At 39.0% G+C, this 16,075-nt stretch overlaps 1 protein-coding gene across 2 annotated transcripts in view; it reads left to right on the top strand.

Annotated features, from left to right (window-relative positions):
* RSRC1 (arginine and serine rich coiled-coil 1) overlaps positions 1 to 16,075 on the top strand; it is a 120,829-nt gene that overhangs the window by 10,244 nt on the left and 94,510 nt on the right. The window contains exon 3 of one of the 2 annotated variants that reach the window (XM_071752820.1): positions 9,918 to 10,088. The exons of the other annotated variant lie outside the window; for it this stretch is intronic. Within the exon in view, the coding sequence (XP_071608921.1) occupies positions 9,918 to 10,088 (171 nt within the window). The remainder of the gene's footprint in view (positions 1 to 9,917; positions 10,089 to 16,075) is intronic. 2 annotated transcript variants of the gene reach the window in all.

Here is a 16,075-nt window from a genome sequence, read left to right as displayed (position 1 = left end):
TAATATGGAAAAACTGTGAAAACTTCTATTTGCTTTTGCATAGTGTAGCTGGAGGGAGAACCATTTAAATATAGTGTGTATCTTGAAAAAATCTAGCAAAAAATAGGCAGTTAATATCTCTACCTTGATATTAACTGTAACAAATATTCCAGATGTACTCTTGTAGAAGTTTTTGAGTATTGAAGTTTTCTGCAAATTCATATCTGCATACCTCCAAAAGACTGTGAAACAAATGCTTTCAATGTGCAAGTTCCTGATCCATAAACACCATTTGAAAATATTCTTTAGCTGCAGTTTTCACAGCATCGTATCAGCCCCTAGTGAGGCACACTGAAAAACTCTCATTGACTTTAAAGGGTTATCTTATGCTTGGCTCAAATAATTCAATTTGTTTTAATTCTCAATTGCTGATTTATATCCTAGGAATGCAGGCAAGGGCAGTAGCATTTTGTGAGTTTGTTTTTTTTTTTTTGCTTTTTAAAAAATTATACATAAGCTGTTAGGTACCTATTTTTCTTCCATAGTTCTTGCTGCTTTTATATGGAAACATGCAGGAGTAAGCTAAATTGCAATAGAATTTAAATTAATCTGTGGCATAGCACTGAAAATCTGTTACCAGTCTATATCAAAAAGATATGCTAAAAGTTTTCCTGTTAGAGCTCTAAGCTTCTTGATTGGAGAATGGGTAAAAAAAAATAAAAATCCTTTTCCTATTTTTCTCCTATATAGTCCTCTTGAAGTTCTTCCAAATTAGATTTTAAATGCCAATTAGGAGGTTGAATATACTAAAATAAAAGCAAATACAACCAAAATGGCCTCACCTTATGGCTAGTTAGGTTTTTTCTCTCAAAAGCAGAACCTTTGCTCTGAGCGTGGCTTTGAGAAAGATATTCAGCTTAATGAACACATTAATTAGAACCATAACTATTTAGAAGATAATTAGAAACGAAGCACGGTAAACTGGGCTTTTCCTGCAATTAATGGAGGATTAATTACTGGAGGTAATGAAGTGGATTTTTAAATGCATTAAGGTGAAGTACAGAGATGTGCAAGGCTTTGTGATAGTTGCATAATTATTCCAGGCTGTTTGAGCACAGCTCATAGGAGCTGGCTAATAAGCATCATTGCATCATTATGTATGCACTTAAAAAGACTCACCACCAAAATGACTGCCTAATTATTTCTAATTGGCAGGAGTCTGTGTAGTCATTGAGCTGTTTGTAGCCATTTTAAGGTTCATTTAACTATCCTTGGGGCCATGTGATAGATGGGGAAAAAAAAGCTTCAACTACACGCCGGCCTTGGCTGGCGCCGTTAATCAATTTTGGTGGGCTTGGGTTTGAAATGCATTTGCTCATGCAGAGGTCAGAACCTGAAGCAGTCCGAGCAAAGTTTGGCTTTTTGAAGCCACTCGACTGTATTCATTAGCAATTAGTAAAATAATTGTGTCTGTCACTGTGTTTGGATTTCCACACGACTTGGGGTTCTTTCATCGCCGTCCCCTCTCGCGGCGTCTGGGCTTCTCTGGGAACCAAGTCTTCCTCCAGCAGACCCTTTGAGCAGCTTCAGTGCAGCAGCATATGTTCCCACACTGCACCTTTCTTCCTTCATCTGTTCCCTTCAACACTCCACTCCATCTCAACACAATCATCTCATTTGCTCCCGATTGATTGCTGAGTGAAAGTTGCTACCCAAGGACAACATTTTAGGGCTTTTAAGGGGATCTCTGAGGAATTAGTCATTGAGCATTAAGAGAGGAAGTGAGTTGGAGTCCTATTGAATTCGGATGTTTCCCAGAGTTTTGCAGTTAGGGGCATCTATTTCCAAGATGATGACAGCTCTGGAGCTTCAAGGACATCTTCTGCCAGCAGAAAGCTACGTCACAACCTCACGGATTCCAAACCTCCTCCTTTCCAGAAATGTTGGGGCTATTGGTTGGAAATAGATGGCTATTGGGTTTTTTTGTTGTTGTTTTTTTGAGATGTTCTAATTAGTCTGTAGCTACTTTATCTCCTGATGTCAGATTTAATGTGACATCCCATTAGGTAAGTGTCTGTGAAAGTTTTCAGTGAGTGTGTTGTCCCCTTCCACCTAATCACAACCACCTGTGGGATCTTGTTGGTGTACATAAGCCACTCATATAGCTTAAGAAAACACCAGTGAGCAAATTGTAGGCTAATAAAATCAAGGCCAGCTTGGCCATTTTTCTGCTACAGAAAGTGGGGTTTGAGTAATTTAATATTAAAATCTAAATTTGTTGTAAAAAAATCGTTCAGATTATGGTTCACGTGTAAGGTTGATTGGAGAGAGTTCATTTTGGAAAAGAAAAATTGATTTACTCATGAAATATTCAAATAACAGATAAAGCCTTAAAACAAGTAAAGTATGGTAGTATAAACTAAAATATAAACTAGTCCTTAAGGAAATTTGCAGAATTCTTTTACATTCTATAAAACTGTTTTAATTTTCAGACTTTCGTAGTGGTAATATTTGAGAGGAGATTTGTTCTGGAACCATAAATATTCAAAAAATATTTATATGCAGAAAACCTACATAAAAGTCAGCCATGCTAATTTATTTTAACAAGTCCCCTCAAATACCTGGTAGTGGAAATGCTGCTCCATAGATGATGAAAACCATTCCTAGAAAATACATTTTAGTCTGGAACAATTTTTTACTCTGAACTTTGATTGTTTGTGTTGGAAATTCTGGTGTTAGTCAAAATTCTAACTAGTGCTGTGTGTGCTTTCCTTTGCTGTGCCCTGGCAGTGCAGGTACTTCAGAGCCATCCTCTTCTCATCTGGAACTTGGGTTTCCTCCCCTGCAGTGATGTTGGCTTGGGCTCTTTCTCTGCAGGCTGCCCAGTGTTGGAGCACTGGTGTCTGGTGTTACACCAGGTGAAATTCACAATAAACTTGGTCTAGATAAATTTTTCTTAAGTTTTGTGGTGGAAACCCTCCTGAAGAGTGTGGCCAAGCCTCTGAATTATGGAGTATTCCCATGCTTCAGCTAAATTAAAAAGATCAAATCATCTGAATAATACAACAAAGTCTTGACCTTATTTCAGAACATTTTGCAGTAAGCTGATACAAGACTGGTGGAACTTCTGGAAGCCAAACCTGCTAACCAGAGTTACCAAGTGTTCAGTACATTGCAGCTGTGAAGTGCAGTAGATGGTTTGAGGACTGGTAACCTCTTGCTTGCCTGGGGTTACTCAATGTACCCTTAGGTCCTGCTTGTAACAGGAAAGTGCAGGTGGGGTCAAGCTCTTATTGTGCTGCCTGCAGTATCAAGGAGTATTCAAAAGAGAATTTCAGCCCCACAGATTTGGTACTTTGATGAGCAGCAGGAGCCAATAGACATCAGTGACCTCAGGAGAGGCATCTGAAGGTGGCAGAGGGGTGGCAGGGAATTTTTCCTTGCTTCTGACATTGTTACTGCCTTTCAGTTCTCAAGTTCCTCGTGTCCCAGTTCCCTCCCTCCAGCTCCCCCAGCATGGGCTGACATTCTGGGAGTCACCATGCAAGACACTTGCTGAAGCTTTTTGGAGGGACACAACAGGTAGTGGTTTATTTTTTGGAGTCAGTTTCTTAACTCCCTAATTTTGGCAATGTTCTCAGTGATGGAAAGAACACAGTTTACATTTTAATTCTTGCCTTCAGGTTTCAAACCTGAGATGAGTGCAGCACGTCCAGGCTGCAGGGAGGTTCAGGAAGGCCATGCAGTGCTGCTCTGTAATTATTTCAGGGCTTTGCTGTGGTTTTGTGAGGTTTTGGTATTTTATGTTTTAAACAAACAGCAAAGCTTTGAAGAGAAATTCACAAAGTGAGAATTCTTTTTTTGTTTGTTTTTTTTTTAACATGAAGACATAGGTATGTTGGAATCCCACTCTAACTGCTCCTTATTATCATTGAAAGTGAGATGAGTGCCAAATAGTTTGTAATTCATATCAACAACTGATCAGAACAGGCATTTACACCTTGAAGCATAATAAAGGAATTTTCTTGCTTTGTGTATTTTTTACAAAACCATTTGAATATTACTGTTTCTCATTTGGATATGTTTTATTTTATGGTATTTTTTTTTATCTCATTGGCAGTTTCCATGATGAAAACACCCTTTCTTTAGAATATAAAGTGAAAATTTCAGACTTTATCTCCCCTTCCTTGGAGTTTTTAATCAGTCATTAGAGATGGGGTTTGGGAAAGACAACAGGGTTAGAGGTGATAACTTCCAGTAAAGCAGATTTTGTGCCCACTAAGCTTGTCAGCTCCGTGTTCTTCACCAGTCTCTGGCAAACAAGCTGCTCAGTATTCATCTAGGAGAATATTAAAAACCAGACCATGCTTTCCTCTCTCTATTCTGTGTTTGTGAAATACAAAATATTAAAGTCAGATGCATCTTGCTTGCATGGGAGTTAGAACATTATCTCTGCATTTATGGGATCCATATTGAAAAAAATGGTAATGCAGTACAGACTGCTTGTGCTCTGTCTGCACGAGGCTTGGTCACTATGGTGTGATGTGCTTTTCTTTGTGTCTGTCTGCACTTGAGGAGTTTCTAAAGCCCTCTTATGACTTAATTTTCAGATATTTGAGCTTGTCGTAAAGTTGCTGCTATTTTCATTCAATACCTTAAGACTATTTATTTTTTTAATCTGTGTTTTAATTCTAAAAGTCTCTCAGTGTGCTAAAAAGTACAGGTGGAATACCTCAAACTTTTTACAGCTCAGGAAATTTAAAGCCTAAAATGTCTGGTTACCTCTGAATTAAAGAAAAAAAATGTTTTTCATACTTGTTTATCATGTGAATGGGCTCAAAAGTTTCAGTCTTTTCAGTGAGGTGTTTGTTTGTAAGGACAAGCATGAGCTTAAATCTTGTTTTGAAGCAGATTTTGAGCCTTTTAAGTGGTGCTGCAGGTTGCTGCAGTGCTGAAATGGAGAAATGTTGAGAGGTTTTTGTGGCTTTGGTTGGTTCAGTTTTGGATCTGCTGGAGTTTCTCAGAGGTCTGAGTGTCTCCTGGTGGGGCTGTGGTGCTCTGGGTTGGGGTTTGATTTTCCAGTTCAGGAGAACAATCAGTGTTCCAGGGTAGCTGGTTCCAAGCATCCTTTTAGGTAATTTTGTTCAGCTGTCTAATATCTCTTTGTGGGTGTATTTGTTAATATTACAGCATCTCCAAGCCAGGATTGGCCTCAACCTCAGATGTTTCACAGTCCCCAAAAATACAGCAGTGGTCTTGTCACAGAGAGACAGAGGAGTAGCACTTCCCTGTGACTAATTTGGACTTCTCAGAGGCACCGAGGAAGTGGAAGAATTCAACCTTGAAATGTCTCGTTTATGTTCCTTAACTAAATATCAGAGGTGTTGTCAAATTTACAACAAATAATTACCTGAATAGTGATTCCATCTGGAAAATGGATCTGACCTTATTTCAGTGCTGATAGATCCAGATCTTCCTGTCCCAGCAGATGCAGAGCCACTGATGCCTGCATGATGGAGAAACAAATCATTTATAGTATTTATGGAGAGTCCTGAAAGTAAGCTGGGCCCTTGGTTTTGAAAATAAATTCCAGCTGTATCCAGAATAGAATAAATGTGAATGTATGTATAAATTAATTGCAAAGCCTGATGAATATTACCTTATTTGTTCATATAGAGTTCAAGTTTTGAATAGGAACTGCCTTGAATGAGAAATAAAGGGAAGAAGCAGAAGGCTGGCTTTTTTCTTAGTTTATTTAGCAGCCAGGATGGTGTGGTAGCTCTCATTCCTTTATTATTCTGTTACCCAAAGGTTATTAGAAAATAAATTGTAGCTTTTACTGTCTTAACTATTTTAACTTTGTCTTAATCTGCTTTGGAAGAGAACATGGCATTCAGCTGCAATTAGTTGTGCTTTTGCACTCTGCCTTTGTTACCAGGATGAATATCCAAGTTTGATGCAATGCAGTTACATTTCATTGTTCTTTCCCAGACTTGTGATTTATTGCTGAAGTATTAAAGAGGCATGAATTTGTTGGGTTTTATTTGGGGCTATTGAGCTAATAATACTCTAATAAGAATTGTGTCAGCTGAGAGATATTTAGAAGAATGCCAGGGAAGAACTTGACATCTCTGAAACTTTCATTTGGGTGGTGGCTGCTGTTTGCCAACAACATAGCTCTTTTTTTTTTTTTTTTCCCAGATATTTGATTGAAAGAGCTCTTGTTTTCTTCTGTTTGAGCTGTGCTCTAATTCCTCTTTCCATTAAAAAAAAAAAAGCCTATCTCAGTGACTGTTTTCAAATTGTAGGGTTTTGAAAAGATGAGATTGTACCTATAGGATAGAGTTCAGTGCTTTAGTGCAATATAATTGGGGAAATACTAAACAACACTGACCTCATTTCCTTTAGAACAATGAAAATTAATAGTTTCAGGTTTTATTAGGCTGATATTCCAGATGTAGTGTACATTTAATTAAGTGTAGTTTCCTTTTGGTTATGGTATGTGTCTCTGCTTTTTGTCGCAAATTCTTTCTAGTTTTACAGTTTTCCACATGTTTTCTTTCACCATTTATGATTTTTTCAAAGGAGAGCTATAAGGATTTAAATCACTTTAGCATGCAGCAAAACAGGTCCCATTCAAACAATAAACGCCATTTTAAAAAGCCTTTAGATCTTCTGTCACTTCATAAATATAAATGTATAAAAACATTATGCAGTTGTAGTGCCCACCTGCTAATTAAATGCAGATTTCCTCAAACTTGTTTTAAAATCTGCTTATTTGTTTCAACTCTGTCTCTGTTCAGAATACATATGGCCCTTGTGAAACTAATTATGCTCATGGAGCAGCTGTTAAATTTAGTGCAACTAATTTTATCCAATATTTTACATTTTAATTGATTACCTGTGAAGAAATTAGCAAATTAACACTTATTGTGCAGTAACTGAATGGGCTTTTATGGATACTTTCAATTTTTACAAGTGGACGAAGTGTTGATAGAATAAAGACATTTCTTAGGATTTTAGATTGGGAAGTTATTGGTGAGCCTTGATTATCTGGTGTGAGAATTTAGGGATCCTGAGTGATGCCAAGCATCTGTGTGTTCTGTAACTTAGACATGAAAAGCAGATTGGAAAGTAATACCATTTCACAGAAATTTGGTAACATATGGGCTTATCTGGATCTAAGAACCCTTTGAAGATCTTTGAACTTGACTAAATGACTTAACCTTTGGCATGGTGGGTGGGTGTTTTGTTTGTGCTGCTTTGGGGGGAAGGGGTTGTGCATGCTGACAGTCTACTCTCCAGCACCATTATTTATGTTTTTCCTCCAGTAGTTCCATAATTTGAACACTTTGGGACTTGCTTTAATACAAATAATAATTAAATTTTTTTTCCCCGATAGTAATAAAACAGAAAATCTTTATTCTTTGCTTGATCTGTGGACTTCTGTTCCTGTTTCCTGATGAATCCTTGGTACAGATGGCTTCTTGTAGCTCTGTGCCATAAAGTTGTGTCTTTATTTGCTGTTTGGTATCTTGAGATATTTTGATAGCAATTTATACAGGTGAAGTTGTTCATGCTACAAATGGAAATGCACTGCAGCTTGTTATTTACCAAACAGCAAATTTGTTAGGCTTTAATTTCCACCCCATGAAGTTATCCCCTGCTGTCAAGAGCCTCTGGCCTGCTTTGGATTTCACCTCAGCCTTATGGAAGTTTGCATCAAGTGTTCTCAGAACAAATGGTTGAGGATTTGGGGCTTACAGGCAAAGCAGAAAGGCATTTTTCTTGTGAAAATGGTGACATCCAGTGCAAGGAAGTTGTGTGGCACTGAGAAGGTGCTGGGCTGGGGTCAGCCCTTGCTCCTCTGCCCCCCTGGGCCATGAAACTCCTGAATACTGAGGGGATTTTAGGCAACAAGAAGCATCCTGAATCTTGCTGGGCTTGGTCTTATTTTTGACCTCAGACATTGCAGCCTTGGTGTACCTGAGAGGTCTTGCCTGCTCTTACAAGTAGATTATTACAAATGTGATGCAACGAGTCTATTTTTAATTTTTTTTCTTTAATTCTGTGTATAAATTGAACCTGCCATTTGTTCTGCTTGTTCATGGGGAGGAACAGAAGTCTAGGATTTCAGCAAATCTGAGCTGCATTTGCTGTGATTCACACCTGTGAACCCTAGATGTGAATCAGGTTCAAGCTTGAGCTGAGAAAATAAGCTCTGTAGCAATAAATATTTTAGATTCCTCATTTATTTCAGTTTGAGGGATCACACCCTGAAGTAAGGAGAGGCCTGGAATCAAATGAGGGTGGTTTGTGTTGCTGTAGGGTGCCTTTGGTTGGCTGGTTTGATATTTTCTGCTGGTTTTACTGTTTCAGATTCTGCATCTTACCTGCAGAGTTCTCAGGAATCATGGTTATCTTTCAATACAAAATAAGTATAAGAATACTCTTTTAGCTCAAAAATTCCAAAAATAAAGAACGGATGGATGCTTTTTAATTTGTGATGACATAATAAAAATCCATTTTGTGGCAGCAAATATTCTCTAGTACATAGCAGACCACTTAGGTGGTAATGTGATCTCTTGTCTTGGTGCTAACAGAGACCTTTAATTGGAGATCTTGTCTTGGAAAGGATGGATCTGCTCCAGGAAAGGTCAAGATGAGGGGTGACCTCCCGTGCTGGTCTGAGACTCAATGGCAAGAGGAGGTGTTTAACCCCAGGATGCTGGAAAAATTCCAGACTCCATCACAACATTCTTCCTCAAGATAATTTATAGCTTCATCTGGAGGCAGCATATCCCATTGTTGAGTTTTATTAAACAGTCCTTGCCTTTTAAATTCAGTGATTTTTTTTTTTTTTTTTTTTTTTTGTAGGTGAGTTTCCTTTTAAAGGAAAGCTTTGGAGTTTTGCACTCCAAGAGGTGCTAAATAAAACTTTTGTATGGTTTTAAAAAGTGCCCTTCCCACCCCAACCCTCTGAGGCCCTAATGAAAGTTTTCAATCAGGTGCCATCAGGAGTTTCATGAAGGAACTAAGGGAAAATTGAACTGCTCTTTTCCTAAATCTTCATTGTCCATCACTCCTCAGGTGCCACGCAGAAGATGTACTGATCCACAAGAAACTGTAAATCAGGATTTAGAAAATCATCTAAAAGAAATTAGGAATTATGAAGAGGCTTTTTGGATACGTGTAGAAACAGCCATATTTTAATTCTCCTTCATCTTTTTTGGTGCAGTACATCAGTACCACTGCCCATTTATCATAGAGGATTGGATAACATGATTGAGAACAGAATATCCTCTTGCCATGAAGGGACTGGTAACCAAGAACCAATTATGTGCACAAACCCTTGCACCTCCATGCAGTTTTTTGCATTATTGGGCCTGCAGGGTTGGCCTTTTTACAGGTTTGCTGCAAATTATGTTTCAAACCCAAATTTGATGTTAAGAAGCTGTGTGCCAGTGTCAGCTCTGCAGGCTCAAGTAGAGGGCTGGACCTGTCACTTCTGGTTTTTTGGGGGTTTGTTGGAGCATTGTTTATTAGTAGTAATGCATTTAATATGTAAATACAGGCACTTAGTAGCAACTCTGAGTTCTTTGATTATTTACCATGCTAAATTGATCAGAAATTCAGAATTTAATGCTAAAAAAAAGATAATAAATTCCTTCTTCCAGTAGCTCCCAGGGTGATGTTGGTAACATCAGATGACTTTGTTAGTGGATGAATAGTACACAGTGTGGTTTAATTTATTTTTCTTCCTCCAGAACAGAAGCAATGCTTCCTTTTTCCCTTTTGCTCAAGTGTCAGCTTGGTGTTCACATGGATTAAATGGTTGGAGAAGGTGTTGGAAATTGTCAGACTGCCTGACATTTAACAGAGAGTGACAGTGGGAAATCTCCATGGCTCCCAACTGAAATGCTGTGGGTTTTGTGCAGATCCAGATCCAGACCCCGTCAGCGTTCCTACAGTGGCAGCAGTGAGAGGTCCATCCAGAGGAGAACTCCCAGTGGATCCCGGGAGAGGGAGCGGCGGAAAGGCAGGGAGAAGGAAAAAGGCAAAGAGAAGGGCAAAGGAAAAGAGAAGGAGACGTGTGGCACAAAGCATGGGTAAGTGGCATGGCCATGGCACCATCATAAAAACTGAGAACAGTCTGGTTTGGGGTTTACAGTCAGTTTGCTCCATAGGACATGGTGTTTTATGGAAGCTAAGTGAGAATTATTGAAAATTTTTGAAGAGTATTGAGTATTCTCTAGGTTTTGTTTTTTTTTTTTTTTTTTTAGTTCTGGAATGTGACAGCATTTAAAACCAAATGATAGTTTAATTTACAATTCTTTTCCCCCCACCCTTGATCTCAGGTATGCTAATTAGATCTCTTCATTTGAATATATTTTTTTCCCTAACACAATAGCCACAATTTAAGGAAAAATGAGTGTTGGAAAGGATGAAGACTATTGCCAGTGTTTCTTACTGTCCACCACCTCCAGTCCCTCCCTGTCAGAATTTGTTGTTTGGCTTCATCTGAGTCTCAGTACAGTTTCAGAAGCACCAGCTGCGGGTGAATGATGCCTTTCAAAACCTTCTGCCAACCTCATTTCTGCTTGAAATGCCCTGGATTCTTGATGTTGGGTTTTTTATTCAGATTTCAGAAAAGTCAGTTTCTGTTGCTACCTCTCCTTGTACATCTTGACCACCTGCAGCCTTTCTTGCCACCTTTATCTTTTCCCTGGTTTTGTGATTGGTTTCAGAAAGGAAGACACTGGTGGGGCTGTGCCTGAGCTTCCCTTTGGTGGATTCCTACAGGAATGCAGAGTGGGAATTTTTGGACTGGTATCCTCTACCCACACTGGTGGAGGCATCTCAGTTCCTTCCCTGCTTTGTGGCTTCATGATTAGTTACTCATTAGTTACCAACTGTCTCAGCCACCACTGCATACCTGTCCATGGCTGTAACACTGATTATGTAATTATTCAGGATTAGCTATTTGCATGTTTTTTTCCCTTATTAACAATACATTGCTTGGACTGCTGGGAACTTCAAGGGTGGCCTCAGCTACTCACTTTAAGGGATACTTTCCTCATTTGATGAAGCCATGTGGTGGGACAGTTGTCTCTTCTTGTGGATGTTTTCAGCAATGAGTGGACAGAACCCCTGTGATGTTTGCAGCATGTCTGATAAGTCATGGCCAAGATGCTTTTTACCCATTCAACTGCAGTTCAGATATATTTTCATACTTCTGGAAGACTTGAGGAGAAGCTTGGACCTTCCAGCCAAAAGTATTTTGTTTTGGGCTTTGTTTTAATTGAAGCAGAGAAGTAGGGACAGAGTCCATCCTGAGCACATAACATTTGCTCTGTGGGAGGTTTTCTGGACTTTGTGTAGAAGCACATCTTAAATCACACTGGAGTCTCCAGCAGTGCTCAGTTTGCATCCTCTCTGCCTTCCCGGGCTCTCAGAACCAGGATCAATAGGAGATTATTGCAAGAACAACACACAAGTGCCCAGAATTTTTTTGAAAGCAAGCAATTTGCCTCGGGTATTTTGATAACTTCCAAAGTAGCCAGTGCTAAATTTGAAAACAAAATGCCCTGTTTGGGTCATGTCCAAGGTAGTTAGGACACAGAGTACAAACTGATAATAGAAACGTTTAATGACAGCAAGCAGTCCATTTGCCTCTGAGCTCAGGTACTGCCTGCTGGGCTCTGGATGGGGATTTCTTACTTGGAGCATTATTACACTGCAAAATGAAGGGTGCCTAGGATGATGCTGATACAATCTGTGCTTCATCAACTTTTCTGAAGGGGGAACGACACCTTTCAGATGAATCAAATAGTGATCAAAGTGTATCTGTGCAGAGAATATGGATCTGAGAAGCTTTTTGCCTTTGCAGTTGTCAGTCTGAAGATTGAAACTGTATCAGCAGCCTATTATTGTTTATTAAAGGCCTTGCAAAGCAACATATTTGAGTACACAGAGAAGGCAGAGCTCTTTGATGCAATAGTGATTTGCAATTACTGCACAATTATTTGCTTATGGAAGGGTCTCTGGGATGCCCCAGGGAGGGGGAGTTGGGATCCTGCAGTTTGCTTGCACTGCACCAGTGCAGGAACAAGGAGGGGTCATGTGGTTTCTCTTTGTCTTGGGTGTATTCCAGGAAAATGAGGTCAAATAAGATGCTTTCCAGTTGTGTTTTTCTACAAGGCTTCCTCAAGCCTCCCCAAGCTCTCACCTTTCTTCCTCTCTACCATTGTTCACATCTTTATTTTGTTTTGGGGTGAAAAGTATGGGAAAGAGAAGATCTTCTCAGCCAAGGTGAGCTTCCTGTAGAGGAGAGAGAGTTGTACAGCACAAACTGGGTGAACCTTTTGCCTGTGTCAGTCTGTGGGCTCCTGGCATTTTTCTGTGTTTTCCACAGCAGCAGGAAGGTCTGGTACTTTGTTTGGTTTCTCTTGATGCTCCAAGAAAGCACCAAGAGAGAAATTTATTTTGTTTTCCAGTAACTACAAGGCTTTTTGTAGTTGTCAGTGGTCAGCAGAAGGTAGCAAGTTGGTTTTGCTGTTATTTTTTCAGGGCTATATCTTATAATTTGGGTTTTTTGTCCTGCAGTGGTGTCAGATGTCCTTTGGTGGGTATGGTTAGAATTATAACTTATTATAGCTTGCCTCTGCAGCCCAGTGCCAGAGCAGATGCTGCTGCAGCATGATGTGTGCTGCCTGAGCTGGAACTTCACTGCTCACCCCATGGACTTAATGCTGGAGTAAACCAGGAAGCACTAAAATGATTTGCTCCATCAGCTTTTTTCATTGGAGGGACAGTAAACAAAGATTGGTCATCTCCTCCTTGTTTGAGTTGGGTCCAGTTTGAACAGGGAGGCATAAAAGAGTATATATATATATATAGATTTATTTTTTTCCCCCCGCTGGCCATATTCTGCTGTAATTAACACAGTGATGGTCCTGGTTTTTTAACTTGTCATTTGCATTTTTTTTTCTCTGACATCTGAGGCAAAAAGTCTGAATGGACACCAAAAAAATGTCTGTCAGGTGTACATCTGGAGGTGAGATACTGAGAGGGCTCTGGTACAGAGGGCTCCCCAAGGAAATGGCTTTCTAGATCTAGTGTCTTGATCAGCCCTGAGGGTGACATTCTACAGAACCTTCCTAGAAAATCCAACAGCAGGGAAAGGAGGGGAAAAATTAGTCTTCTGACCTCTGTATTTGGAATAGATCCTTGCAGGTATTCCCAGACACACCAAGAGGCAGATCTAGCTTTCAGTTTAAATTCATGTATGTTTGGAATGTATTTATTGAAAATAGCTACTTTAAAGCTATTTCTTAAATAAAGATTGTGAGAAGATGGACTCTTAAATCCAGATTGTGAGAAGATGGAATATAAATTTTCAGGTCCTGTTTGATTTTATAGTTTAACTTTGCTTAAAAGAAGTATTTCTTAATACTTAGTATTTTGCTTAAAAGAAGTTTTCTTAAAAGAAGTATTTCAGTTTGACAGCACTGCAGGTTCTCCAATGTAAGTAGTCATATATTTGGGACTTTTCCTCCAAAGTGGAGAATCAAAATGCAGTTTTTGCACTAAGCAAGGAACTAAGCAAGGAACTAAGTAAGGAACTAAGTATTTGTTTATAGTTGATAAAAACTAACAAAAGTTTCATGGCTTGTGGATGTGAGGGGAAGAACCTTGTGTTTGCTTTTTAAATCAGGGCAGCTTTTGGGTATTTCAAAGTAGATCCTCTCTTCACAGGAAACATCTCAAGAGATACTTCAAGAGAAAAAAAACCACCTGTGGTGATGCAGTCATTGTCCTTTGGCTCTCTCAAATTCAGGGATCATTTTTTAAGGTTGAGCCCTAAACTTCATGAGCCTTGGTGAAGCTGCTGAGCTGTTTGGTTGACACAGGCTGTGTTACAGTCCTAGGAAAACAGCTGAACTCTTCTGTTCTTACAGTCTGAACTGTTTTAAGGGATACAGGATTTGTTCAGCCATTATGGAGGGAGATTGTGGTAACAGCTGCTTTGAATTTGGGTTGGGAAGCTCAGTTACAGCATCTGACATTACTTGGTGGAAAAAAAAAAAGTGGTGTTAAGAGCAGGTTATCCAGTTTGGAAATAGGTTTGTACTCAAAAGGTAAAGTAACACCAGCTCAGAAAGCATCCCAGCAACACATCCTAAATATTCATTAAAAAAAAAAAAAGGATCCATCCTTCAGGTTGTCAGGATTCTTTGATTTCCAGCAGAAACTCCTTGCAGAATAAAGCTGGTGACCAGTAGGTAACAAGAAATGTTCTCAACTTGTTCCTATTCAACTTATGCTGAAAAAGAAATGCAAGTTTGCAAGGAATCTCAACTCTAACCAGTTTGCTTTTGCTGCTTTGCTCTCCTATCTCACAGTAGTTGTTGGAACTCTGTCCCCCTCTTTCTTTTTTGTTTTGTGTTTCTGTTGGAGTATGTAGGAGAAAGAGTTTTATTGCCTGGAAGGATATTAAAAAAATATTCAATAAATGGCATGGCTTTTTCAGAAGAGCTGTTGCCAGCAGTTCCAAAATAAAAGCACTTGCTTGGCTTTGCAGCTTTTTCTGTTCCTCCCCAGTCCCAGGCCAAGTTTAACATCATATTTCTGAGTTTGCAATCACAATATTGGTCTCTTCTTCTGACCCAGGAGTGTTGTGCTCTGCTTTATTCTTTGGGTCTGAATCTCCCTGGTGCTTTTACTTTGCAATTAGCACAGTCATGCTTGGCTTGGCTGTTCCCATGAAACTTTGTACCTGACAAGTGCTCTCTGAAGGTGTTGCCACAGCTTTATAATTTTCAGAGATAATCTGCCTACTGATAAATAAAATAGAATGGATAAAATAAGGAGCAATGTCCATTTTGTGATGCATTATCAGTTTCACTGCTCAACTTTATAATGTGTAGTAGACATCTGGTGTCTAGTTCTTACCAACTAGCTTTAGTCCAGTGATTTTCTTTTAATTTTTGTTTATTTGAAATAAAAACCAAAACTTTAATGTTCATTGTTCCACCAAAGTAGTTTATCAGGTCCTACATTTGGCTGTCCCATTTCCTGTGTTTCTTCTCTTGGCTTCATTTTTTTTTTCCCTGGCAAAAATGAGTCTTATGTGAGAGTTTGTACTCAGGGCTAAAACCAAAAAATAGTTAACACTATCTGAATAGGTCACTGAATTAAAAAGGAAAGAGCCTTGTCTGTGCATCAAAGAAATAAGACAGGTTGGGTTTAATTTCCAGTGGCTTCCCAAGAAGGGAGTTGGAGTTCTCAGAGCAGACCCTTGGTGTGTGGTTTGGGTTGAGTATGGGAAAATCAGTGACAGTCCTCCTGGAGGTATAATGATGTACTTTGTCCTCTCAGGCTGACTTAAAAAAAAAAAAATCTTGTTGGTTGCTTGGTGAAGCTGAATCCCATTAATTTCTAGAGAGAAACATGTGCTGAAAAGTAACATGTTCCTTATTGCATGATGGGTGAATTGCTGCTACAGGATTAGCTGGTCTGTAGCCTCAGTCTGGGGCAGTAGTGACCTTTTAAAAATGCACTGTGAGATGGTTTTTTAAGTGTTACAAGGTGGCTCATTTGACAAGGGCATTAGTGCTGCAGTTTTGTCTCATGTTTGCAGTGAGATTTTCTGTGATGCTTTGCTGGTATCAGCATAAGGAACTGTTCCTAACATAATCTTCTCAGCTGGTATTAAATGCTAAGGCTAAAAAGTATAAAGTATATTTATACTTGATTTTTATGCTATATATTTTGATACTAAAGTATGAAAAGGTGTTGCTAAAAGCAACATAATTGTGTTATATCATGGCTTGAAGACTAGGTCAGAGTGCCAGGTGAAACTCCTGCCTGATGGAACTCTTTCCCAAATCCCACGTTTAGACCAACAGCTTTGGGATGCAAGGGATCTTCTGCTGTCAAAGTCTTCAAAAGTGAAGTGGTTTATAATACTCATGCACTTAAATGCATACTTATGCCACTACAATATTTTCCCACTAACTTTTTTTGCTAATTAAAGCATTACATTTGTATTTATTTATGGGTTTTTTTGGTTTGTTTTAAAACAACTTGTGTG

The sequence above is a fragment of the Heliangelus exortis genome, chromosome 9 (assembly GCF_036169615.1).
Source record: "Heliangelus exortis chromosome 9, bHelExo1.hap1, whole genome shotgun sequence".
In the NCBI taxonomy this organism is placed as follows: domain Eukaryota; kingdom Metazoa; phylum Chordata; class Aves; order Apodiformes; family Trochilidae; genus Heliangelus; species Heliangelus exortis.
The sequence above is the reverse complement of the archived record's forward strand: the minus strand, read 5'-3'. Positions and strand labels throughout refer to the sequence as shown.